This window comes from Bombina bombina, chromosome 1 (assembly GCF_027579735.1).
Source record: "Bombina bombina isolate aBomBom1 chromosome 1, aBomBom1.pri, whole genome shotgun sequence".
Classification (NCBI taxonomy): Eukaryota; Metazoa; Chordata; class Amphibia; order Anura; family Bombinatoridae; genus Bombina; species Bombina bombina.
This window is the reverse complement of record NC_069499.1, coordinates 188,654,785-188,677,302: the sequence shown is the minus strand read 5'-3', so window position 1 is coordinate 188,677,302 and position 22,518 is coordinate 188,654,785. Positions and strand designations below refer to the sequence as shown.

General features: G+C 41.2%; 1 protein-coding gene across 1 annotated transcript in view; it reads right to left on the bottom strand.

The window, feature by feature from the left end:
* The window catches only part of PAPLN (papilin, proteoglycan like sulfated glycoprotein), a 517,238-nt gene that overhangs the window by 235,543 nt on the left and 259,177 nt on the right, over positions 1-22,518 (bottom strand). The window contains 2 exon segments of the mRNA XM_053697785.1: positions 6,127-6,273; positions 20,595-21,069. Of these exon segments, the coding sequence (XP_053553760.1) occupies positions 6,127-6,273; positions 20,595-21,069 (622 nt within the window).

Genomic DNA, 22,518 nt, shown 5'->3' with positions numbered 1-22,518 from the left:
GTAGCAAATATAGACAAAAAATGTGGCTAGAATGGATAGATTTTCTTTTTGTCTGTTCTCTCCCCTTCTCCCTCCAACTTTTTTTTTTTTTTTTTCTTTCTCTCCCTCTGTCTTCTCCCCTTTTGATATTTTATTTTTTACCTTCTGTGCCCCTTTTTCCCCTCCTTTTTCGCTCTCCCCCCCCCCCTCCTCAGGTGAATGACTAACCAAGTGGCTAACTTTAAGGTAGTTTCCTGGAATGTGGGGGGGATATCAACACCCATTAAAAGGAAAACGATTTTAACCCATGTAAGACGGCTCGAGTCTGACATACTTTTCTTACAGGAAACACATCTAACCCTGGAGGAAACTCTGAAACTTAAACAAGGATGGGTAAAAGAAATCTATGCCTCATCAGGCACAGGTCGGAGAAGGGGGGTGGCCATATTGATGGGGAAAAGGCTTAAAGCAGACACTCTCCAGATTTTACCTGATCCAGAGGGGAGATATATCTTTTTAAAGATTAAAATTGACAAGACAATTTTTTCACTCTGTAATATTTATGCACCTAATACTATTGATTCAGAATTCTGGAATCAACTACAAGCCAAGATTCTCTCTTTCAGGGAAGGATATTTAATTCTCGGAGGGGACTTTAACATGGCCCCCCATTGTCCTTTGGACAGGTTACGGGAGAAAGAGAAATTTAAAAAGAATAAGAAAGATAATCTAGAATCTAAACTGCTGACTAAAATCAGGCAAAACTTGAACATTAGAGACATATGGAGGATTCAGAATCCTGACGTTAGGGAATTCACGTGCCTTTCCAAAGCACATAAGACTATGTCAAGAATAGATCTTTTTCTTATTGACGAAAGGCTGTGCACAGCCAAAATAAGAGCAAAGATATTACCTATCTTTCTCTCTGATCATGGACCAATCTCCCTGAATTTCCAACTGACAGGCCCTAGAACAGGCTCTTCGCGTTTCCACTTTCCCTCCTTCCTAGCATCAGATACAAAATTCAAAGTTCAGCTGAAGATTAAATTTGAAGATTATATTCAGTGCAACAGAGAATATTGGGACTGCCCCCTGAATTTTTGGGAGGCAGCCAAAGCAGTTATGAGGGGTGAAATCATTGCCTATAATGCAATGATAAATAAAAAATTAAGATAAAGAGAAAGAGAGCTAAATAATGCAGTAATTAACTCATATAATCGTCTCCTCTTGACAAGAAATTCGGTTAACTGGGCAAGTTATCTTCGGGCGAAAAACGATAAAGACACTTTTTCTATCTATAGAGAAACTCAGTCAGAGTTAAAATTACAATCTAAACTATACAGATATGGAAACAAATCTGGTAAATTACTTGCTAATTTGGTCAAAAACGAGAAAAAGCCATCACTTATTGAAAAACTTCTTGTAGATGGGAAGCTCCTTACGGAGAACACAGAGATACATAAGGAACTGGTTAAATATTATCAAGATATATATGCCTCTAAAATATATGATTTAACACAGGCAGAGGAGTTCTGGAGTAAAATTAGTTGTCCCAAGATATCTGTAGAATTAATAGAGACTCTTAATGCCCCGATAAGAGTAGAAGAAATAGAGAAGGTGATCTCTGAATCCGCTATCAATAAAGCTGCAGGCCCGGATGGGTTACCAAGCGAATTCTATAAGATCCTTTCCTCAGAAATCGCACCTCATCTTAGTAATGTATATAATGCTATGTATATTAAAGGAGAATTGGTGCCGAAAGCTTTTTCTGCCTCCTTCACAACACTTATTCCTAAAAGTGGAATATTATAAATAAAGACCAAGCAGGTTTTCTAAATTCATGGAATTCTTCAGCAAAAATCAGAGAGGTTTTAGTGGTAACAGAATATTTTTATAACATGGGGAGGAAAGAGAGGGGAGAGGGGGAACAAACTCCTGACCTGGCCATTGTGTCAATCGATGCTGAGAAGGAATTCGATTCGATACAACATGACCATCTTTTTACTTCATTGGGACGGTTTGGGTTTGGAGGAAACTTCCTCAAATTCGTTATGAATCTGTATAACTCTCCTTTAACAAGCTTAATTGTGAATAACACTGTCTCTTCACAAATTGTGCTTAACAGAGGAACTAGGCAGGGTTGCCCCCTCTCTCCTCTCCTTTTTAACCTATGTATTGAACCATTAGCCATCAGGATTAGGTCACAGCTGGAAGGAGTGGCGATAGGTAGACAGGAGATGAAACTAGCCCTATACACAGATGACATCCTTGTCTATCTGTCAAACACTAGGGTTAATATACCTAAGCTGCTGGGAATCACTAACCAATTTGGACTATTCTCTGGTTATAAAATAAACGTGATGAAATCAGAGCTGTACTGGCTTAGAAAAAATAAAGACTCCTTGGTGAATAGTCCTTTTAGAATAGTTAATGAGTCATTTAAGTATTTAGGCATAGTAATACCTACTAATCCACGGGATCTATATAATTTTAATATTTCTCCAATTATGACCACAATTAAAAATAAACTTAGACTCTGGGAAAATCTACCTCTTTCTATTTCAGGACGGATAGCCTTGTTTAAAATGGTTCTTCTCCCCAAACTATTATATGTATTACAGAACACAGCATTAATACTTTATGATAGGGATATTCGAGGGCTAAACAGCTGGCTCAGAAGCTTCATCTGGCAAAAGAGAAAACCCAGGATAGCCCTGAGCAAACTAACACATGCTAAAATATTTGCTGGTTTTGTATTACCTGATATACGGCTTTACAATTTTGCTTTCTTAGCACGAATTGCAGCAGATTGGATCTTCTGTAATAACTACGTTTTAAACAATGCATTGGAGGATAGTGTTTGTGACCCATACCTTCCATGTGCACTGCTGCATTGTGACTTAAAAGGTTTGCCATCTAAAATTAAGGAGAACAAAATGATTTTTAATCCTCTAAAGGCCTGGTGGAAGATAGGGAAGCTTCTTTCTATCAACTGCAAGGTTTCAAAATATCTCCCTTTTCTGGGTAACCCATTAAGCAGGACTGGATTCTGCAATTTTTAAGAAATGGCAAATGGTGGGACTGAACACAATGATCCAATTCATTGATAAGGAAAAAAAATGTGTTAGAACTTTTGAAGAAATTAAAAATCGCTTCAACCTCTCTAATAAGGAGTTCTTTGCATTTTTGCAAGTAAGGCACTAACGAGGGAGGGAGAGTGGCAATGGGATTTGGGAGATCTAGAGGATTGGCTCACATTAGTTAAGAAGGGACGTATGTCCATCTCTTATTGCTACTACCTCTTAGGAGCAAACAGAGCAAGTCATACTTTAGAGAAAATTGCTCAAGATTGGAGACTAATTTTGGCCCAGGATTATATTGACCATAAATTTATACAAAAATCTATTCATAAAGTGGCAATGGCTACTCTTTCAGCAACATGGAGAGAGGCTCATCTTAAGTTATTACATAAATTTCACTATACTCCGGAAAAAGGCTATAAGCTCCAGAACATGAATTTTTTTAAATGTCCCTAAGTGCTCCTTAATTGCGGCAGATCTCTTACATATGATAGTTAACTGTCCCCTGATTAGGCAATTTTGGCGAAAAACTAGAATTCTGGATCAATAATACTCTCAGGATCTCCCCTCTGGAGAGATCGGCAAGCTTAATTATATTTTGCTGTGATAATCAGATAGAACAACAATCAAATGAAAAAATAATAAGTGTCTCTATAATGTCAGCTAGGTACTTAATATTTAAAAAATGGAAGACGAGAGAAATCCCTAGTGTGGTGGAAATAAAAAATTTCCTCAAAAACAATGCATATTAGAACAACGTGACACGGATATTAATAATGATTCTGACATCAGAAATTTTTTTAGTAAATGGGCACCATTTATTAAATCCCTCCCGGCCACAGAGATAGACTATATTGTATTTCCCTTCCAAAACACAGAGCTAGTACAACTGGGGTTATGGTAAATGGATAGGAATCAAAGGTTTTGGGGGGGGGGGGACGAATGTGGAAATTCCCTTTCCCCCCTCTCCCCCTCTTTTTTTTTTCTCCCCCCTTTTTTTTTTTCTTTTTTTTTTTTCTTCTCCCTCTCTCTCTCTCTCTTGGTGGAAGTATTGAGAAGTAACAGATATGAGTCTGGACTGCAATAATAATAATATAAAATTGAACTGAGGTTGATCAACTAAGAAAAATTATCTTGAGCATACTAATTCTTAATTAACTTGAAGGTAATTTAGGAGTATTATTGGTTATAAAAAGCATAAATAATAGATTGGTTTGATTTGTTGACTGTACGCATAAAGTATATAAGGTAAATAGTGCTGTTTTTCCCTGTTAAAATATATATATATTTTTTTTCTTTTTTCCCCTTCCCCTCTCCTTTGTTATTGTTTTTTGTTTAAGGAATTATAGAAATAATATAATTCAATAGGAAACTCTAGAGATGAATGATTGTTAGAATTATTGAATCCTCACGGTTGTTTGGTTGTTTTTTTTTCATTGTTTATGTAACCTCTGTTTCCTGAAAACTGCTTAAAAATGTATAAACATGTTGAAATATAATAAAAATGAAATTTAAAAAAAATAAATAAAAAAAAATTGCATGCCTTATATGAATCATGAAAGTTTATTATGGACTAGACTGTCCCTTTAAAGCAACACTAGACAATTAATATGATATTGAAGTACAAGTGACTGTGAAAGGTGAAAATACAAAGGATATAGGAGGCGCTATAGAGCCGTAGGATATATAGAAAGATATATGGATATAAAATTGGCTGTATTAAACCAGCCTTAGGAAATCTAAAATTCACGTACCAAATCCCTTCATATATTTAGTAATCAATAAAAGTGTAATTTAATCGAGTGGCAATAAATCCTTACAGCATAGACTTGATGGGTGTAAAATAAAACAGAAGGGCAGAGAACCAGGAGTCCTTACTGCATATAGAATACAATTTATTGTCAGAATAAAACTTAATAATCAAATGCAATATTCAGTTAAAACATATTTAGTTAAAACATTTGCAATATTCAGTGAAACACAACCTGTTTTGTTCAATAAATTCACAGCTAAAATACACAGCTAAAATAAATGTAAAATCCAATACCATTCACACATACAAAAATCAGAACCGGTTAAGCCATTCAAACTATTTCAAACCTCTCAGATACTCGTTAATGAGGATACAAATGATAGCTAGTGGAGAACACCTAAAGACGCTTGTGTTCAAATCCTAATGTTATTGTCCCATGGGGATCCCCGGAAATTAATGTCCAGAATGACAATGTGGGTTTATGTTACTTTTCCAACTATGTGATATTCGAGTCAGCGCCCTCAAATAGGACCGTTATATCTCCAGTCTCTCTTAATTCAAAACTTGGCCCCCGATGGTTTAAAAAAAAAAAAAAGACCCAGGAAAGGGGTTGAAACGCGTAGAGGACTTACCTGCTACTGTTTGTGAATGTCTGAAGAATTGGAGCTGGACAGAACTCTGTGTACCCTGGCGTACAGAAGTGCAGAGGGCATCCTGTGAAATAACCGTGGTAACTAACACTTGCGCAAGTGGTCACCCAGGATCCGGACACCGGGTGACGTAATTCACGGGATCATCGCTGTTTTACATCTGAAGGAGCAGCCGGAGTGTCGGGCCAGGTAAGGAGACCGTTGGCAGACACGTTTGGGCGGACATTTGAAAGGAGGTAGGAAAGCCTCCCGGCTTTGTTTATATATTTGACTGTCTGTGTTTAAGAGGACAGTAAGGAATGAACTTTTAAACCATCGGGGGCCAAGTTTTGAATTAAGAGAGACTGGAGATATACGGCTCTATAGCGCCTCCTATATCCTTTGTATTTTCATTTTTAATTTCGATATTGTCTAGGGAGGAGGCAATAATAATTTTAGTGAGGCTTAGTAGGTGTTTGGTCTAGCGCTATACCCATCCGTGTCTATCTGACTGTGAAAGGTGCAAACATTATATACACTACAACGTTTATGTAGACTACTGGTATCAGTAGTGAATATTATGTACTATAAAAATATTAAAAATTAATTTCTTACGTTTCCATTGCCCTGTTGTGTAAGCTGTTATTGACAGTTAAAAAAATATTTTGATGCTCTTTTTACATACATTTTACCATACCTATAAGACACAGGTCTTCCATCCTTCTGCCATTCAATATTGGGAAATGGATAATCACTCACTTTGCAAAGCAGGTGGACAGTCTGACCTACAGATGTATCCATGGATGAGAATTCAACTTGGTCCAAAATAATTCTAGAAAGAAATGTTTGTGATAACATAAGTACAAACAGGACATTGAAACCATTATCATAACTTATTTGTAAACCACAAACTATTCTGAATAGAATCCCCAAAATAAAAAAATAAATGGTTAACAGTAGAGTTCAAAAGTCTAAATTCACTATAAAATACTGCTTTGGTTTAAACATTTAAGAAAAACTTATTTGTTTGACTAAATATACTGTATTTTACAAACAAAAAAGCATAATTTCCACTAATAGAAGGAAAAGCATATATAAGTAAATACTGAAAAAATAAATAAATTAATATTTGGTATGTGTGCCATTTGCCTTTGTGGCTGCTTCAACTTTTTCTGGCATTGAGTTTAACAGTTTGTGGAGACATTTACAATCTACATTATTAAAGCACTTCTTTGGAGATTCCAAGAGTGTCTACAGATGTCATAGCGTGTTCCGCCTTTTCCCTTCTCTTTGGTCAGTGTACTTTATTTTTTGAAAGTCACCAATTCCATAGTAGGCAAAGCATTCCCAAAATTCCTGCAAAATGTTTAAATGTAGGTTTTACATTTTGATTAATAAGTAAAGTAAACAGGGTGCCTTTCCTGTCTTCAACTGGGAAATGTTTGTATTGTTTGGCCAATGCTAAACATTTATCCTTGTATTTCAACAAATACGTGGTTCAGAGACTCCTACTCTCCCACGAAGAATGCACTTTGCCGGTTATCGTTTTATTGATCTTTTGCTTTCTTGGCTACAATGTTTCTGGTTCAGCAGAAATTTAAATGTTGTTGCTGAAACTTTTCTATGTTGTCATAATATTAATTTGATATACTGGTTTTTCAATGGTGAAGGTACTTTAGGTCTACCTGGTTTGACCTTAATTGAAAAAGATTTGATTTAGAACATCTTTTCAGTGTGCATTGTACTGCCCCCTTAGAAATATACTGCTTAGGTGGAAATGGATGCTGGATTTTCTATTTAATTTTTTAAGCAATTTGACATTACAACAAAAGGCATTTGAACAAATGTTCTTCTTTAAAAGCTCTGGCAGTACCCAAGATGGCGGCAAATAGGTAGAGGAGGGAGGGTTAGAGAGCTGTTTGGGGGGGGATCAGAATACATTTTAAAATAAAAAAAAAATTATATATATAAAAAAAGCCTTTTTAGTACTGACAGACTTTCTGCCAGTACTTAAGATGGCGGTGACAATTGTGAGGTGGGGGCGGGAAGAGACCTGTTTGAGGGGGGTCTGGGGGTGGGATGTGTCAGGTGGGAGGCTAATCTCTACACTAAAGCTAAAATTAAAACCCTACAAGCTATCCTAATTACCCCCTTCACTGCTGGGCATAATTGTAAATCATTTCAGGGAGAAACCTAAAGTTTGTGAAAAAGTTAACGAATATTCCAAAATGGGCCTAGATCAATAATTTGGGTTGTCTACTACACTACACTAAAGCTAAAATTATCCCTACAAGCTAATTAACCCCTTCACTGCTGGGCATAATACAAGTGTAGAGTGCAGTGGCATTTAGCTGCGTTTCAAATTACCAAAAAGTAATGCCAAAGCTATAAATGTCTGCTATTTCTGAACAAAGGGGATCCCAGAGAAGCATTTACAACCATGTGTGCCATAATTGCACAAGCTGTTTGTAAATAATTTCAGTGAGAAACCTAAGGTTTGTGAAAAAGTGAACAATTATTTTTATTTGATCGCATTTGGTGGTGAAATGGTGGCATGAAATATACCAAAATGGACATAGATCAATACTTTAGGTTGTCTACAAAAAAAAAATATATAAATGTGAAGGGTTATTCAGGGATTCCTGACAGATATCAGTGTTCCAATGTAACTATTGCTAATTTTGAAAAAATATATATATAAATTATGCTTACCTGATAATTTCATTTCTATCATGGGGAGGAGAGTCCACGGCTTCATTCATTACTTGTGGAAAATAAGAACCTGGCCACCAGGAGGAGGCAAAGATACCCCAGCCAAAGGCTTAAATACCTCCCCCACTTCCCTCATCCTCCAGTCATTCTGCAGAGGGAACAAGGAACAGTAGGAGAAACATCAGGGTATAAATGGTGCCAGAAGAACAAAAAACTAAATTTAGGTCCGCCCACCGGAGCAATGTGTGGGAGCCGTTGACTCTCCTCCCCATCATGGGGATGGAAATTAAATGATCAGGTAAGCATAATTTATATTTTCCATCTAAGGGAAGAAGAGTAAAATACTTAATTAATTACATGTGGGAACAAATACCCAAGCTCTAGAGGACACTGAATGAAAATGGGAGGGCAAGAGGCGGACCCTAATCTGAGGGCACCACAGCCTGTAAAACCTTTCTCCCAAAAACTGCTTCCGCCGAAGCAAAAACATCAAACTACATCGAACAACATTTTTCTGATTTATGTTACGGTTAGGCACAACCTTGGGAACGAGTCCCAAACCAGTATGAAGAACAGCCTTATCAGCGTGAAACACCAGATAAGGAGGCTCACAATGCAAGGCCGCCAATTCAGATACTCTGCGTGCAGATGCAATAGCTAACAGAAATAGAACTTTCCAAGAAAGAATCTTAATGTCAACAGAGTGCATAGGTTCAAATGGAACCCTCTGCAACACCTTCAGAACCAAGTTCAAGCTCCTAGGCGGAGGGGATTGTCTAAAAACAGGCCTGATTCTAGACAAAGCCTGAACAAAGGACTGTATATTAGGAAGCTCAGCGAGCCTCTTGTGTAACAGAACAGCCAATGCCGAAATCTGTCCCTTTAAGGAACTGGCGGCAAGCCCCTTCTCCAGTCCATCCTGGAGAAAGGACAAAATCCTGGATACCTTAATCCTGTGCCAAGGATATCCATGCTTCTCACACCAGGACAAGTAAGTCCTCCACACCTTATGATAGATTCGACGAGTGACCGGCTTCCTGGCCTGAACGAGAGTATCAATCACTCTCTCAGAGAACCCTCTCTTGGCCAAGACTAAGCGTTCAATCTCCCCGCAGTCAGCCTCAGAGAATCTAGATTTTTATAATGAAAAGGACCCTGTACCAGTAGATCCCTGCGACAGGGTAACCTACATGGAGGAGACAATGACATCCCCACCAGATCTGCAAACCACGTCCTCCGCGGCCACGACAGAGCAATCAGAATATCCGAAGCTTGCTCCTGTCTGATGTGGGCAACTACATGAGGTAGAAGTGGCAACGGTGGAAAAATCTAAACTAGGTTGAACCCCCAAAGTACCGCCAATGCATCTATCAGCTCTGCCTGGGGATCCCTGGATCACGACCCTTATCTGGGTAGCTTGCAATTGAGTCTGGATGCCATGAGATCTATCTCCGGAGTCCCCATTCATGACAAATCTCTGAAAACACCTCGGGGTGGAGAGACCATTCCCCTGGATGGAAGGATTGCCTGCTGAGAAAATCTGCTTCCCAGTTGTCCACACCCGGAATGTGGATTGCTGAGAGTGAGCAGTTGTGGGACTCTGCCCATTCCAATATCCGAGAAACCTCCCTCATTGCTAGGGAGCTTCTCGTCCCCCGTTCCCCCCGATGGTTGATGTAAGTCATGAGGTAATGTTGTCTGTCTGGAATCTGATGAAACTGAACGACCCCAGAAGAGGCCACGCCTTCAGAGAATTGTAGATCGCTCGAAGTTCCAGAATATTGATTGGGAGGAAAGACTCTTCTCAAGACCATCTTCCCTCTGCCATCCTGGCACCCCAAACAGCTCCCCATCCTGCCAGACTCGCGTCCATGGTCACAATCTCCCAGGACGGTCTCAGGAAGGATGTCCCTTTGGACAGTTGTTCCAGACGGATCCACTAAGAGAGGGAGACCTTCGTCCGATCGTCCAGAGAAATCTGTTGACATAGATCTGTATGATTGTCGTTCCACTGACGCAACATGCACAACTGAAGAGGTCTGAGATGGAACCTGGGGAATGGAATGACATTGATGCTGGATACCATGAGCGAGATCACCTCCATACTCTGAGCCACAGAGGGACTGGAGTAGGACTGAAGGGCAAGACAGGCAGACACAATCTTCCTGCGTTGCTGATCTGTGAGAAATATTCTCATGGATATAGAATCTATTATCGGTCCTAGGAACTCCACCCTGTTTCTGATAATCAGGGAGCTCTTTCCTGAGTTTATCTTTCAACCATCAGATTGGAGCAAAAGCAGAAGGGCCCTCAAGTGGTCCTCTGCGAGGCTGAACGACGGCGCCTGGACTAGGATATTGTCCAGATAGGGCGCCACAGCAATGCAAGCAGTGCCCCCAGAACCTTCGTGAAAACTCTCGGGCCGTCACCAGACCAAAGGGAAAGGACCACAAATTGGAAATGTTAGTCCAGAAACGCAAATCTCAGGAACCTGAAGTGATCCCTGTGGATCGGCACATGAAGGTAGTCCATCCTTCAAGTCTATTGTCATCATGAACTGACCCTCTTGAACTACGGGGCAGAATAGATCTGATTGTTTCCATTTTGAACGATGGAGCGGCCAGAAACTGGTTTAAGCATTTTAGGTCTAGAATCGGGCGGAACGTGCCCTCCTTCTTTGGGACCACAAAAAGGTTTAAATAGTACTCTAGACCCCTTTCTGCTGGGGGTACTGGTACAATAGCTCCGAGAGAAGAGCACAGTCTAGAAAGGCTTCTCTCCTTTCTGGTCTGGTCTGGAAGACAGATTTGACAGGAGGAATCTGCCCCTGGGCAGATGAGTTCTGAACCCTATCCACAACCTCCAGAAACCAAGGGTCCTGAACGTCCTGCAACCAGGCCTCTGAAAAAAGAAGACTGGTCGGGGGCCGCCCCTTCATGCCGACTTTGTCTCGGCGGGCTTCTTGTTCTGTTTGGACTTGTTCCAAGACTGAGCTGGCTTCCAAGCACCCTTGGACTGATCCACTTTCGTGGCGGGCTGCAGGCGTTGGGCCTTATCCGCCCGAAAGGGACGAAAAGTAGATCCCTTAGGTTTAACCTTCTTATCCTACGGTAGGAAAGCACCCTTGCCTCCCGTCACCATGGATATGATCGAATCCAATCCTGGACTGAACAGGATCTTTCCCTCAAAGGGAAGGGATAACAGTCTTGACTTAGAGGTCATGTCTGCAGACCACGACTTTAGCCACAGAGCCCTGCGGGCTAGTACAGAAAATCCTGAAACCTTAGCATGCAGGCGAATAATTTGCATATTGGCATCACAAATAAAATAATTAGTTACCCTCAAGGCCTTAATTCTCTCCTGTATTTCATCGAGGGGAGTTTCCCTCTCCACCATATCAGACAGAGTTTCGCACCAATATGTCGCAGCTATGGCAACCGCCGCTACCGGCTGAAACCCCCCCCCCGTGTGTTGAAACATCTTCCTCAACATGTTTTTTTACTTTTTATCCATAGGCTCCTTCAACGACGAACTATCCTCAAGAGGAACCGTTCGCTTGGCGAGCGTAGAGATAGCATCATCCACCTTAGGGACGGTCCCCCACAGCTCTAGCTGAGAGTCCGGGATGGGGAACAGTTTCTTAAAGGAAAAAGAAGGGGAAAAAGAAGGACCTAATCTCTCCCATTCATTCTTAATAATATTAGCCATCTTAACAGGAACCGGGAAGGTCTGAGGTACCACCCTGTCCTCATACACTTTATCAAGTTTAGAAATCGAAGGTTCCTCCGGTAGTTTCGGTTCCGGAAACCTCGAGAGTAGCAAACACCTGCTTCAGCAAAAAGCGAAAATTTTCCATCCTAAACCTAAAGCCAGGATCCTCTGCAGACGGAGTTTTAGATGACACGGATTTCGACCCAGAAGGAACATCCTCCGAAGAGTCTGAGTCGTCCTCGTCAGCGGATAACCTTTCCGAGACATTCATAAGAGTATGACTCCTGGGCCGGATCGCCATATTTTACCCTACGCTTGAGCTTAGCAGAACGTGGTAAGGCACTAATTACCTTTGAGACCACCGTTTGCAGTTGATCCGCAAAGACTGATGGCCAACGGATTTCCCCCAAAGGAGAGAAAGGCATGCCTTGGGGCGCTGCATGTTTACTCGGAGATGAATGTAGGGGATGCACCTCAAGGGACGGGGAGCCCTCAGAGGTGGACGGCTCAGTAGTACTAGACATTCTCTTCTTTCGAGAAGCTGAGACCTTATCAAGGCAAGGGGAACATAGTTGAGCAGGCGGATCTACCAGAACCTCCTCACAAACACAGGTACTAGACTTAGTTAAAGAGGGAGTACCCTCTAACGCGTCAGAGTCCTCCATAGCTTGCGGCTTTGTTACGGACTAATATAAAATATAAACAATGGCACCTTTAGAACCTCCAATGGCCGGGGCACTTACCACCTCCTAGGACCCGGACCACAGAGACCGTTACATCTCCTGCACCGACAGTCTAGCAAGGAAGTAAATTAGGCCACACGTCGGACAGCAGGAATGTCTTGCAGGACCGCCCCTGCACTAGGGAGAAAATGCGCCAAAAAAACAGCCGCGCAATACTCCCGGAAGGAAACTAAAGTTCACCCATTGCCAGAGCCTCATCTTACACATATCACAGCAATGACACAATAAACAATATTATGTATAAACCCCCCCTGTTTAATAATGCCCTCACTAGGGATATTAACCCTTGATTCTATAAAGATAAAAGGCATCACACTGTGACCCTGTCTTCTGCGTTGTCATTATGTGTATAAAAATGAAACAATCTTACCAGAATCTATGCTGTGGAACAGGAACACGGCCTCTCAAGTGTGACAGTGTAGTAGCATCGCTCCTGACATGGACTTGAATGTAGGAAGCAGGCAGCGAAACTCGTCAATGCTGATTGCTTGTGGAGCTGTTCATATGAGTCGGGATGGTTTCGCAGAAAGACTCTCCCAGCATCTCCGGACTCTAACTTTCACCCAAGTTCTCACTGAGAGGCTGACAGGACTACTTAAAACTCCAGTCCCATTTCGAAGAGTACTACCCTCCATAAGAGACTACTCCGAATCTTCCGACACTTCTCTGCCAACCTCCTGTGACAAAAGGCAAAGAATGACTGGGGGATGAGGAAAGTGGGGGAGGTATTTAAGCCTTTGGCTGGGGTGTCTTTGCCTCCTCCTGGTGGCCAGGTTCTTATTTCCCACAAGTAATGAATGAAGCAGTGGACTCTCCTCCCCTTTAGATGGAAAATGGTTTGGAAATAGCAAAGTGCTACTTGTACTTATCACCCTATAACTTGCAAAAAAAAGCAAAGACCATGTAAACATTGGGTGTTTCTAAACTCAGGACAAAATTTAGAAATTTAGCATGGGTGTTTTTTGGTGGTTGTAGATGTGTAACAGATTTTGGGGGTTTAATGTTAGAAAAAGTGTGTTTTTTTCCATTTTTTCATATAATTTTTTTATAGTAAATTATATGATATGATGAAAATAATGGTATCTTTATAAAGTCCATTTAATGGCGAGAAAAAACATAATTTATGCTTACCTGATAAATTCCTTTCTTCTGTTGTGTGATCAGTCCACGGGTCATCATTACTTCTGGGATATAACTCCTCCCCAACAGGAAATGCAAGAGGATTCACCCAGCAGAGCTGCATATAGCTCCTCCCCTCTACGTCAGTCCCAGTCATTCGACCAAGAATCAACGAGAAAGGAGTAACCAAGGGTGAAGTGGTGACTGGAGTATAATTTAAAAGATATTTACCTGCCTTAAAACAGGGCGGGCCGTGGACTGATCACACAACAGAAGAAAGGAATTTATCAGGTAAGCATAAATTATGTTTTCTTCTGTTATGTGTGATCAGTCCACGGGTCATCATTACTTCTGGGATACCAATACCAAAGCAAAAGTACACGGATGACGGGAGGGATAGGCAGGCTCATTATACAGAAGGAACCACTGCCTGAAGAACCTTTCTCCCAAAAATAGCCTCCGAAGAAGCAAAAGTGTCAAATTTGTAAAATTTGGAAAAAGTATGAAGCGAAGACCAAGTTGCAGCCTTGCAAATCTGTTCAACAGAGGCCTCATTCTTAAAGGCCCAAGTGGAAGCCACAGCTCTAGTGGAGTGAGCTGTAATTCTTTCAGGAGGCTGCTGTCCAGCAGTCTCATAGGCTAAACGTATTATGCTACGAAGCCAAAAAGAGAGAGAGGTAGCAGAAGCTTTTTGACCTCTCCTCTGTCCAGAGTAAACGACAAACAAGGAAGAAGTTTGGCGAAAATCTTTAGTTGCCTGCAAGTAGAACTTGAGGGCACGAACTACATCCAGATTGTGTAAAAGACGTTCCTTCTTTGAAGAAGGATTTGGACACAAGGATGGGACAACAATCTCTTGATTGATGTTCCTGTTAGTGACTACCTTAGGTAAGAACCCAGGTTTAGTACGCAGAACTACCTTGTCTGAGTGAAAAATCAGATAAGGGGAATCACAATGTAAGGCTGATAACTCAGAGACTCTTCGAGCCGAGGAAATAGCCATCAAAAACAGAACTTTCCAAGATAACATTTTTATATCAATGGAATGAAGGGGTTCAAACGGAACACCCTGTAAGACGTTAAGAACTAAGTTTAAACTCCATGGTGGAGCAACAGCTTTAAACACAGGCTTGATCCTAGCTAAAGCCTGACAAAAGGACTGGACGTCTGGATTTTCTGACAGACGTCTGTGTAACAAGATGGACAGAGCTGAAATCTGTCCCTTTAATGAACTAGCTGATAAACCCTTTTCTAAACCTTCTTGTAGAAAAGACAATATCCTAGCGATCCTAACCTTACTCCAGGAGTAACCTTTGGATTCGCACCAGTATAGGTATTTCCGCCATATTTTATGGTAAATCCTTCTGGTAACAGGCTTCCTAGCCTGAATCAGGGTATCAATAACCGACTCAGAAAAACCACGTTTTGATAAAATCAAGCGTTCAATTTCCAAGCAGTCAGCTTCAGAGAAGTTAGATTTTGATGTTTGAATGGACCCTGTATCAGAAGGTCCTGTCTTAGAGGTAGAGACCAAGGCGGACAGGATGACATGTCCACTAGATCTGCATACCAAGTCCTGCGTGGCCAAGCAGGTGCTATTAGAATTACTGATGCTCTCTCCTGTTTGATTTTGGCAATCAATCGAGGAAGCAGCGGGAAGGGTGGAAACACATAAGCCATCCTGAAGTTCCAAGGTGCTGTCAAAGCATCTATCAGAACTGCTCCCGGATCCCTGGATCTGGACCCGTAGCGAGGAAGTTTGGCGTTCTGGCGAGACGCCATGAGATCTATCTCTGGTTTGCCCCAACGTCGAAGTATTTGGGCAAAGACCTCCGGATGAAGTTCCCACTCCCCCGGATGAAGAGTCTGGCGACTCAAGAAATCCGCCTCCCAGTTCTCCACTCCCGGGATGTGGATTGCTGACAGGTGGCAAGAGTGAGACTCTGCCCAGCGAATTATCTTTGATACTTCCATCATTGCTAGGGAGCTTCTTGTCCCTCCCTGATGGTTGATGTAAGCTACAGTCGTGATGTTGTCCGACTGAAACCTGATGAACCCCCGAGTTATTAACTGGGGCCAAGCCAGAAGGGCATTGAGAACTGCTCTCAATTCCAGAATGTTTATTGGAGGAGACTCTCCTCCTGATTCCATAGTCCCTGAGCCTTCAGAGAATTCCAGACAGCGCCCCAACCTAGTAGGCTGGCGTCTGTTGTTACAATTGTCCAGTCTGGCCTGCTGAATGGCATCCCCCTGGACAGGTGTGGCCGATGAAGCCACCATAGAAGAGAATTTCTGGTCTCTTGATTCAGATTCAGAGCAGGGGACAAATCTGAGTAATCCCCATTCCACTGACTTAGCATGCATAATTGCAGCGGTCTGAGGTGTAGGCGTGCAAAAGGTACTATGTCCATTGCCGCTACCATTAAGCCGATCACCTCCATGCATTGAGCTACTGACGGGTGTTGAATGGAATGAAGGACGCGGCATGCATTTTGAAGTTTTGTTAACCTGTCTTCTGTCAGGTAAATCTTCATTTCTACAGAATCTATAAGAGTCCCCAAGAATGGAACTCTTGTGAGAGGAAAGAGAGAACTCTTCTTTTCGTTCACTTTCCATCCATGCGACCTTAGAAATGCCAGAACTAACTCTGTATGAGACTTGGCAGTTTGAAAGCTTGAAGCTTGTATTAGAATGTCGTCTAGGTACGGAGCTACCGAAATCCCTCGCGGTCTTAGTACCGCTAGAAGGGCACCCAGAACCTTTGTGAAGATTCTTGGAGCCGTAGCCAATCCGAATGGAAGAGCTACAAACTGGTAGTGCCTGTCTAAGAAGGCAAACCTTAGATACCGGTGATGATCTTTGTGGATCGGTATGTGAAGGTAAGCATCCTTTAAATCCACTGTGGTCATGTACTGACCCTCTTGGATCATGGGTAAGATTGTCCGAATAGTTTCCATTTTGAACGATGGAACTCTTAGGAATTTGTTTAGAGTCTTTAAATCTAAGATTGGCCTGAAAGTTCCCTCTTTTTTGGGAACCACAAACAGGTTTGAGTAGAACCCTTGTCCTTGTTCCGACCACGGAACCGGATGGATCACTCCCATTGTTAACAGATCTTGTACGCAGCGTAGAAACGCTTCTTTCTTTATCTGGTTTGTTGACAACCTTGACAGATGAAATCTCCCTCTTGGGGGAGATAATTTGAAGTCTAGAAGGTATCCCTGAGATATGATCTCTAGTGCCCAGGGATCCTGAACATCTCTTGCCCAGGCCTGGGCGAAGAGGGAGAGTCTGCCCCCTACTAGATCCGGTCCCGGATCGGGGGCTCTCGGTTCATGCTGTCTTTGGGGCAGCAGCAGGTTTCCTGGCCTGCTTGCTTTTGTTCCAGGACTGGTTAGGCTTCCAGCCTTGCCTGTAACGAGCAACAGCTCCTTCCTGTTTTGGTGCAGTGGAGGTTGATGCTGCTCCTGTTTTGAAATTCCGAAAGGGACGAAAATTAGACTGTCTAGCCTTAGCTTTGGCCTTGTCTTGAGGTAGGGCGTGGCCCTTACCTCCCGTAATGTCAGCGATAATTTCTTTCAAACCGGGCCCGAATAAGGACTGCCCCTTGAAAGGTATATTAAGTAATTTGGACTTAGAAGTAACATCAGCTGACCAGGATTTTAGCCACAGTGCCCTGCGTGCCTGTATGGCGAATCCTGAGTTCTTAGCCGTAAGTTTGGTTAAATGTACTACGGCCTCCGAAATGAAAGAATTAGCTAGTTTAAGGACTCTAAGCCTGTCCGTAATGTCGTCTAGCGTAGAGGAACTAAGGTTCTCTTCAAGCGACTCAATCCAAAATGCTGCCGCAGCCGTAATCGGCGCGATACATGCAAGGGGTTGTAATATAAAACCTTGTTGAACAAACATTTTCTTAAGGTAACCCTCTAATTTTTTATCCATTGGATCTGAGAAAGCACAGCTATCCTCCACCGGGATAGTGGTACGCTTAGCTAAAGTAGAAACTGCTCCCTCCACCTTGGGGACCGTTTGCCATAAGTCCCGAGTGGTGGCGTCTATTGGAAACATCTTTCTAAATATTGGAGGGGGTGAGAACGGCACACCGGGTCTATCCCACTCCTTAGTAACAATTTCAGTTAGTCTCTTAGGTATAGGAAAAACGTCAGTACTCGCCGGTACCGCAAAGTATTTATCCAACCTACACAGTTTCTCTGGTATTGCAACAGTGTTACAATCGTTGAGAGCTGCTAAGACCTCCCCTAGTAGTACACGGAGGTTCTCCAATTTAAATTTAAAATTTGAAATATCTGAGTCCAATCTGTTTGGATCAGAACCGTCACCCACAGAATGAAGCTCTCCGTCCTCATGCTCTGCGAGCTGTGACGCAGTATCAGACATGGCCCTAGCATTGTCAGCGCACTCTGTTCTCACCCCAGAGTGATCACGCTTGCCTCTTAGTTCAGGTAATTTAGACAAAACTTCAGTCATAACAGTAGCCATATCTTGTAATGTTATCTGTAATGGCCGCCCAGATGTACTAGGCGCCAAAATATCACGCACCTCCCGGGCGGGAGATGCAGGTACTGTCGCGTGAGGCGAGTTAGTCGGCATAACTCTCCCCTCGCTGTTTGGTGAAATTTGTTCGCATTGTACAGATTGACTTTTATTTAAAGTAGCATCAATACAGTTAGTACATAAATTTCTATTGGGCTCCACCTTGGCATTGGAACAAATGACACAGATATCTTCCTCTGAGTCAGACATGTTTAACACACTAGCAAAAAAAAAACTTACAACTTGGTTATAAACTTTTTTAGCAAAAAAACGCACCGTGCCTCAAAGAGGTACTAACGATTAAATGACAGTTGAAATAATGAACTGAAAAACAGTTATTGCATCAAACTTTAAAACAACACAACTTTTAGCAAAGGTTTGTTCCCATTAGTAAAAAACAACACTAATTAAATTTGTACATAAGAAAACAAAACAACGTTTTTTATACACAGTCACTATAAGAATTCTCACAGCTCTGCTGAGAGAATTTACCTCCCTTCAAAGAAGTTTGAAGACCCCTGAGATCTGTCAGAGATGAACCGGATCATGCAGGAAATATAAAAGTAGCTGACTGGAATTTTTTGATGCGTAGCAAAGAGCGCCAAAAACGGCCCCTCCCTCTCCCACACAGCAGTGAAGAGAAACGAAACTGTCACAATTAAAGCAAAAAAACTGCCAAGTGGAAAATAATGCCCAAATATTTATTCACACAGTACCTCAGCAATGTAAACGATTCTACATTCCAGCAAAAACGTTTAACATGAGAATAGTTATTAAAAGGATTAGTGACCTTTAACACAGTAGTTCCGGTGAAATACCATCCCCAGAATACTGAAGTGTATACATACATGTCATTTTAACGGTATGGCAGGCTTTTCTCATCAATTCCATTCAGAAAATAAAAACTGCCACATACCTCAATGCAGATTCATCTGCCCGCTGTCCCCTGATCTGAAGCCTTTACCTCCCTCAGATGGTCGAGAACAGCAATATGATCTTAACGACTCCGGTTAAAATCATAGTAAAAAATCTCTGTCAGATTCTTCCTCAAACTCTGCCAGAGAAGTAATAACACGCTCCGGTGCTATTTTAAAATAACAAACTTTTGATTGAAGTCATAAAAACTAAGTATAATCACCATAGTCCTCTCACACATCCTATCTAGTCGTTGGGTGCAAGAGAATGACTGGGACTGACGTAGAGGGGAGGAGCTATATGCAGCTCTGCTGGGTGAATCCTCTTGCATTTCCTGTTGGGGAGGAGTTATATCCCAGAAGTAATGATGACCCGTGGACTGATCACACATAACAGAAGAAATGATATATAATATGTGTGGGTACAGTAAATGAGTAAGAGGAAAATTACAGCTAAACACAAACACCACAGAAATGTAAAAATAGCCCTGGTCCTTAACGGTAGGAAAATTTAAAAATGGTCTGGTCACTAATGGGTTAATGCATATGTATACAAATATAGACATATATATGTGTTTATAATATGCGTATTTATGTCTGTAAATACATATATACACATATAAATACATCTATACACACATATAAACATACATAGACATGTATATGTATGTATCTCTATGTTTTTTCTAACACCTTAGACCTCATAACTTTTTATTGAAATTTTATTTTTAAATAATTTTTATCAGGCAGTGCTATTATGATTGTAACTGTACTTTGCAATGTATTTTTTTATGTGCTTTGTGCTACTTTTTATTCAAGCAGTTAGCCAGAGCTCTGAGTCTCGGTAATCATTCTAGGGTAAATCGTGATTACGCTCATGCTTTCACATTTACTTTAAACTTGTAATACGAGCGGAATTTAACTTGTGCGTAAACGGCAACGACAACCCGATATTATTCATGCACTAATGCACCACACGTAATCTATCCTATTTAACATGCAGTTATATTTTCTCCTTAAAGGGACACTAAAGTCAAAATTAAACTTTCATGATTCAGATAGAGCATGCAATTTTAAGCAACTTTCTAATTTACTCCTATTATCAAATTTTCTTCGTTCTCTTGCTATCTTTATTTGAAAAAAAAAAAAAAAAAAGAAGCTAAGGAGCCGGCCCATCTTTGGTTCAGAACCTGCATTGCACTTGCTTATTCGTGGCTAAATGTAGCCACCTATCAGCAAGCCAGGGTGCTGAACCAAAAATGGGCCAGCTCCTTAGCATACAGTCCTTTTTCAAATAAAGATACGTAGAGAAGGAAGAAAAATTGATAATAGGAGTAAACTAGAAAGTTGCTTAAAATTGCATTTGGGTTTAATTTCCCATTAAATTAGACCCTGGGTACCTGTAAATTGAGGAGTGGTGGGATGGTGTCTCTTTTTGTCTAAATTCAGTCCTTGATTGTCCATTCAAATCACCAAATCCTCTTTGACCAGTACTACTATCTTCCCATCCTTGTCCAGCTACAATGCGGCCTTCGTGATCTTGATCAAGTGTTTTGACCATCCCTGCACGATGATGTTCATTTTGATCTTTACCTTGTTGGTCCTCATCATGAACACCAGGTTGCAGGTGTGTCATACGATCCCATTTCATTACCCTGTGGCGGTACCTATACTCTGTTTTTCCAGCAACCCTTCTTGGGGTTTGTGGACATGAACTCATGCATTCCTCCTCTGTAACAAAGTTGTTGCTATTTCCTTTGCAGCCACCATACCAAAAACGATTGCACTGTCCAACATCATAAACAAAGTACCAGCGAGTTGTCCATTCAGTGCATGGTCCAAGAGCACTTGGGAGCATACACTTAACAGGGTAAGCTAAGAGAAAATAAAAAGCATAAATGAAAAATTAACATGAACCTACACTTGAAAAAGTAAAGGTCAAAGTTTTTAATGATTATGGGCTAGATTACAAGTGGAGTGCTAATTAATTGCGTGCCCGTAAAACAGACAAATTCTCCCATTTACAGGCGCTCAATAAATAACCAGCCACTACTACAGTAGCAATTAGCATTTCGAAAATTAACCAGAGACCAGATCTCTGGTTAATTTTCCAAAAGTGCCGCAAAATAAAGTATATGTTATTCATTATTAAAAAAAATGTGTGCGGTTGTGGGGCACTGTGTGTTCCCTGTAAATATCTATGTATATGCTTGTATACATATATATGTATGTGTCATATAACATTTGCTGCCCATTACTGCACGACTTACCCCCTTCGCTACACTAGGTTCTCTGCCATGTCTCATAGCCTGAGAATGAGGCTAACTTGTGTTACTAAGTGGAGCGCAAATATCGCTCTTGCGATAACACAATTTATGCTTACCTGATAAATTATTTTCTATCTTGGCAGTGAGAGTCCACAAATTAATTAATTACCTATTGGGAAATACTTTAACAGGCCACCAGGAGGAGGCAAAGACACTACCAACAAGGCTTTACATATCCCTTCTACTTCACCTACTCTCTCAGTAGTTCAAGCCGAGGAAAAGAAAAACTAGAGATACAAGGGGTATTGAGGTGGCAAAGACTGCCGCCGCTACATTAATTCAGGGCAAGTTCGTAGACTCACTGCCAAGAAAGAAAATAATTTATCAGGTAAGCATAACTTATGTTTTCTTTCTAATGGCAGTATGAGTCCCTGAATTCATTCATTACCTATTAAGAAACTAATACCCAAGCTGTAGAGGACACGGAATACATGAATAGGGAGCGAAAGGTAGAGAAGGCAGTCCTAAGAACTAGGCACCACCGCTTCAAGAATCTTTCTCCCGAATGACGCCTCTGCTAAGGCAAAAACATCAAATTTGTAACATTTTGTGAAGTATGCAATGAGGACCAAGTAGCAGCCTTACAAATCTGTTCAACTAACGCCTTATTTTTGAAGGCCCAGGAAGAGGACACTGCACGGGTGGAATGTGCACTAATTCCAGACACATTCACAAATTTTGCTGGTACCCAACATTACAATATAAAACATAGCGTTTCATGTCATACAACGCATGTAGTATACATGTTAACATGCAAATGCATGATCTACATTGGTAGAACAAAAAGGCATATGTGAACTAGATTTAGTGAACATATCTACAATATTTAAAATAAAGTTGAAACATATAGGGCTAGATTACAAGTGGCGCTGTATTTGGGTTTTTTTTGCGCAAGCGTTAAGCTTTTTGAGCTTTTAGGGGTTGCACTGGTATTACAAGTTGCCAAAAAACGTATTTTGCGCTAGCGGTAACCCAAAAAGCACAAAAATCCTAACTT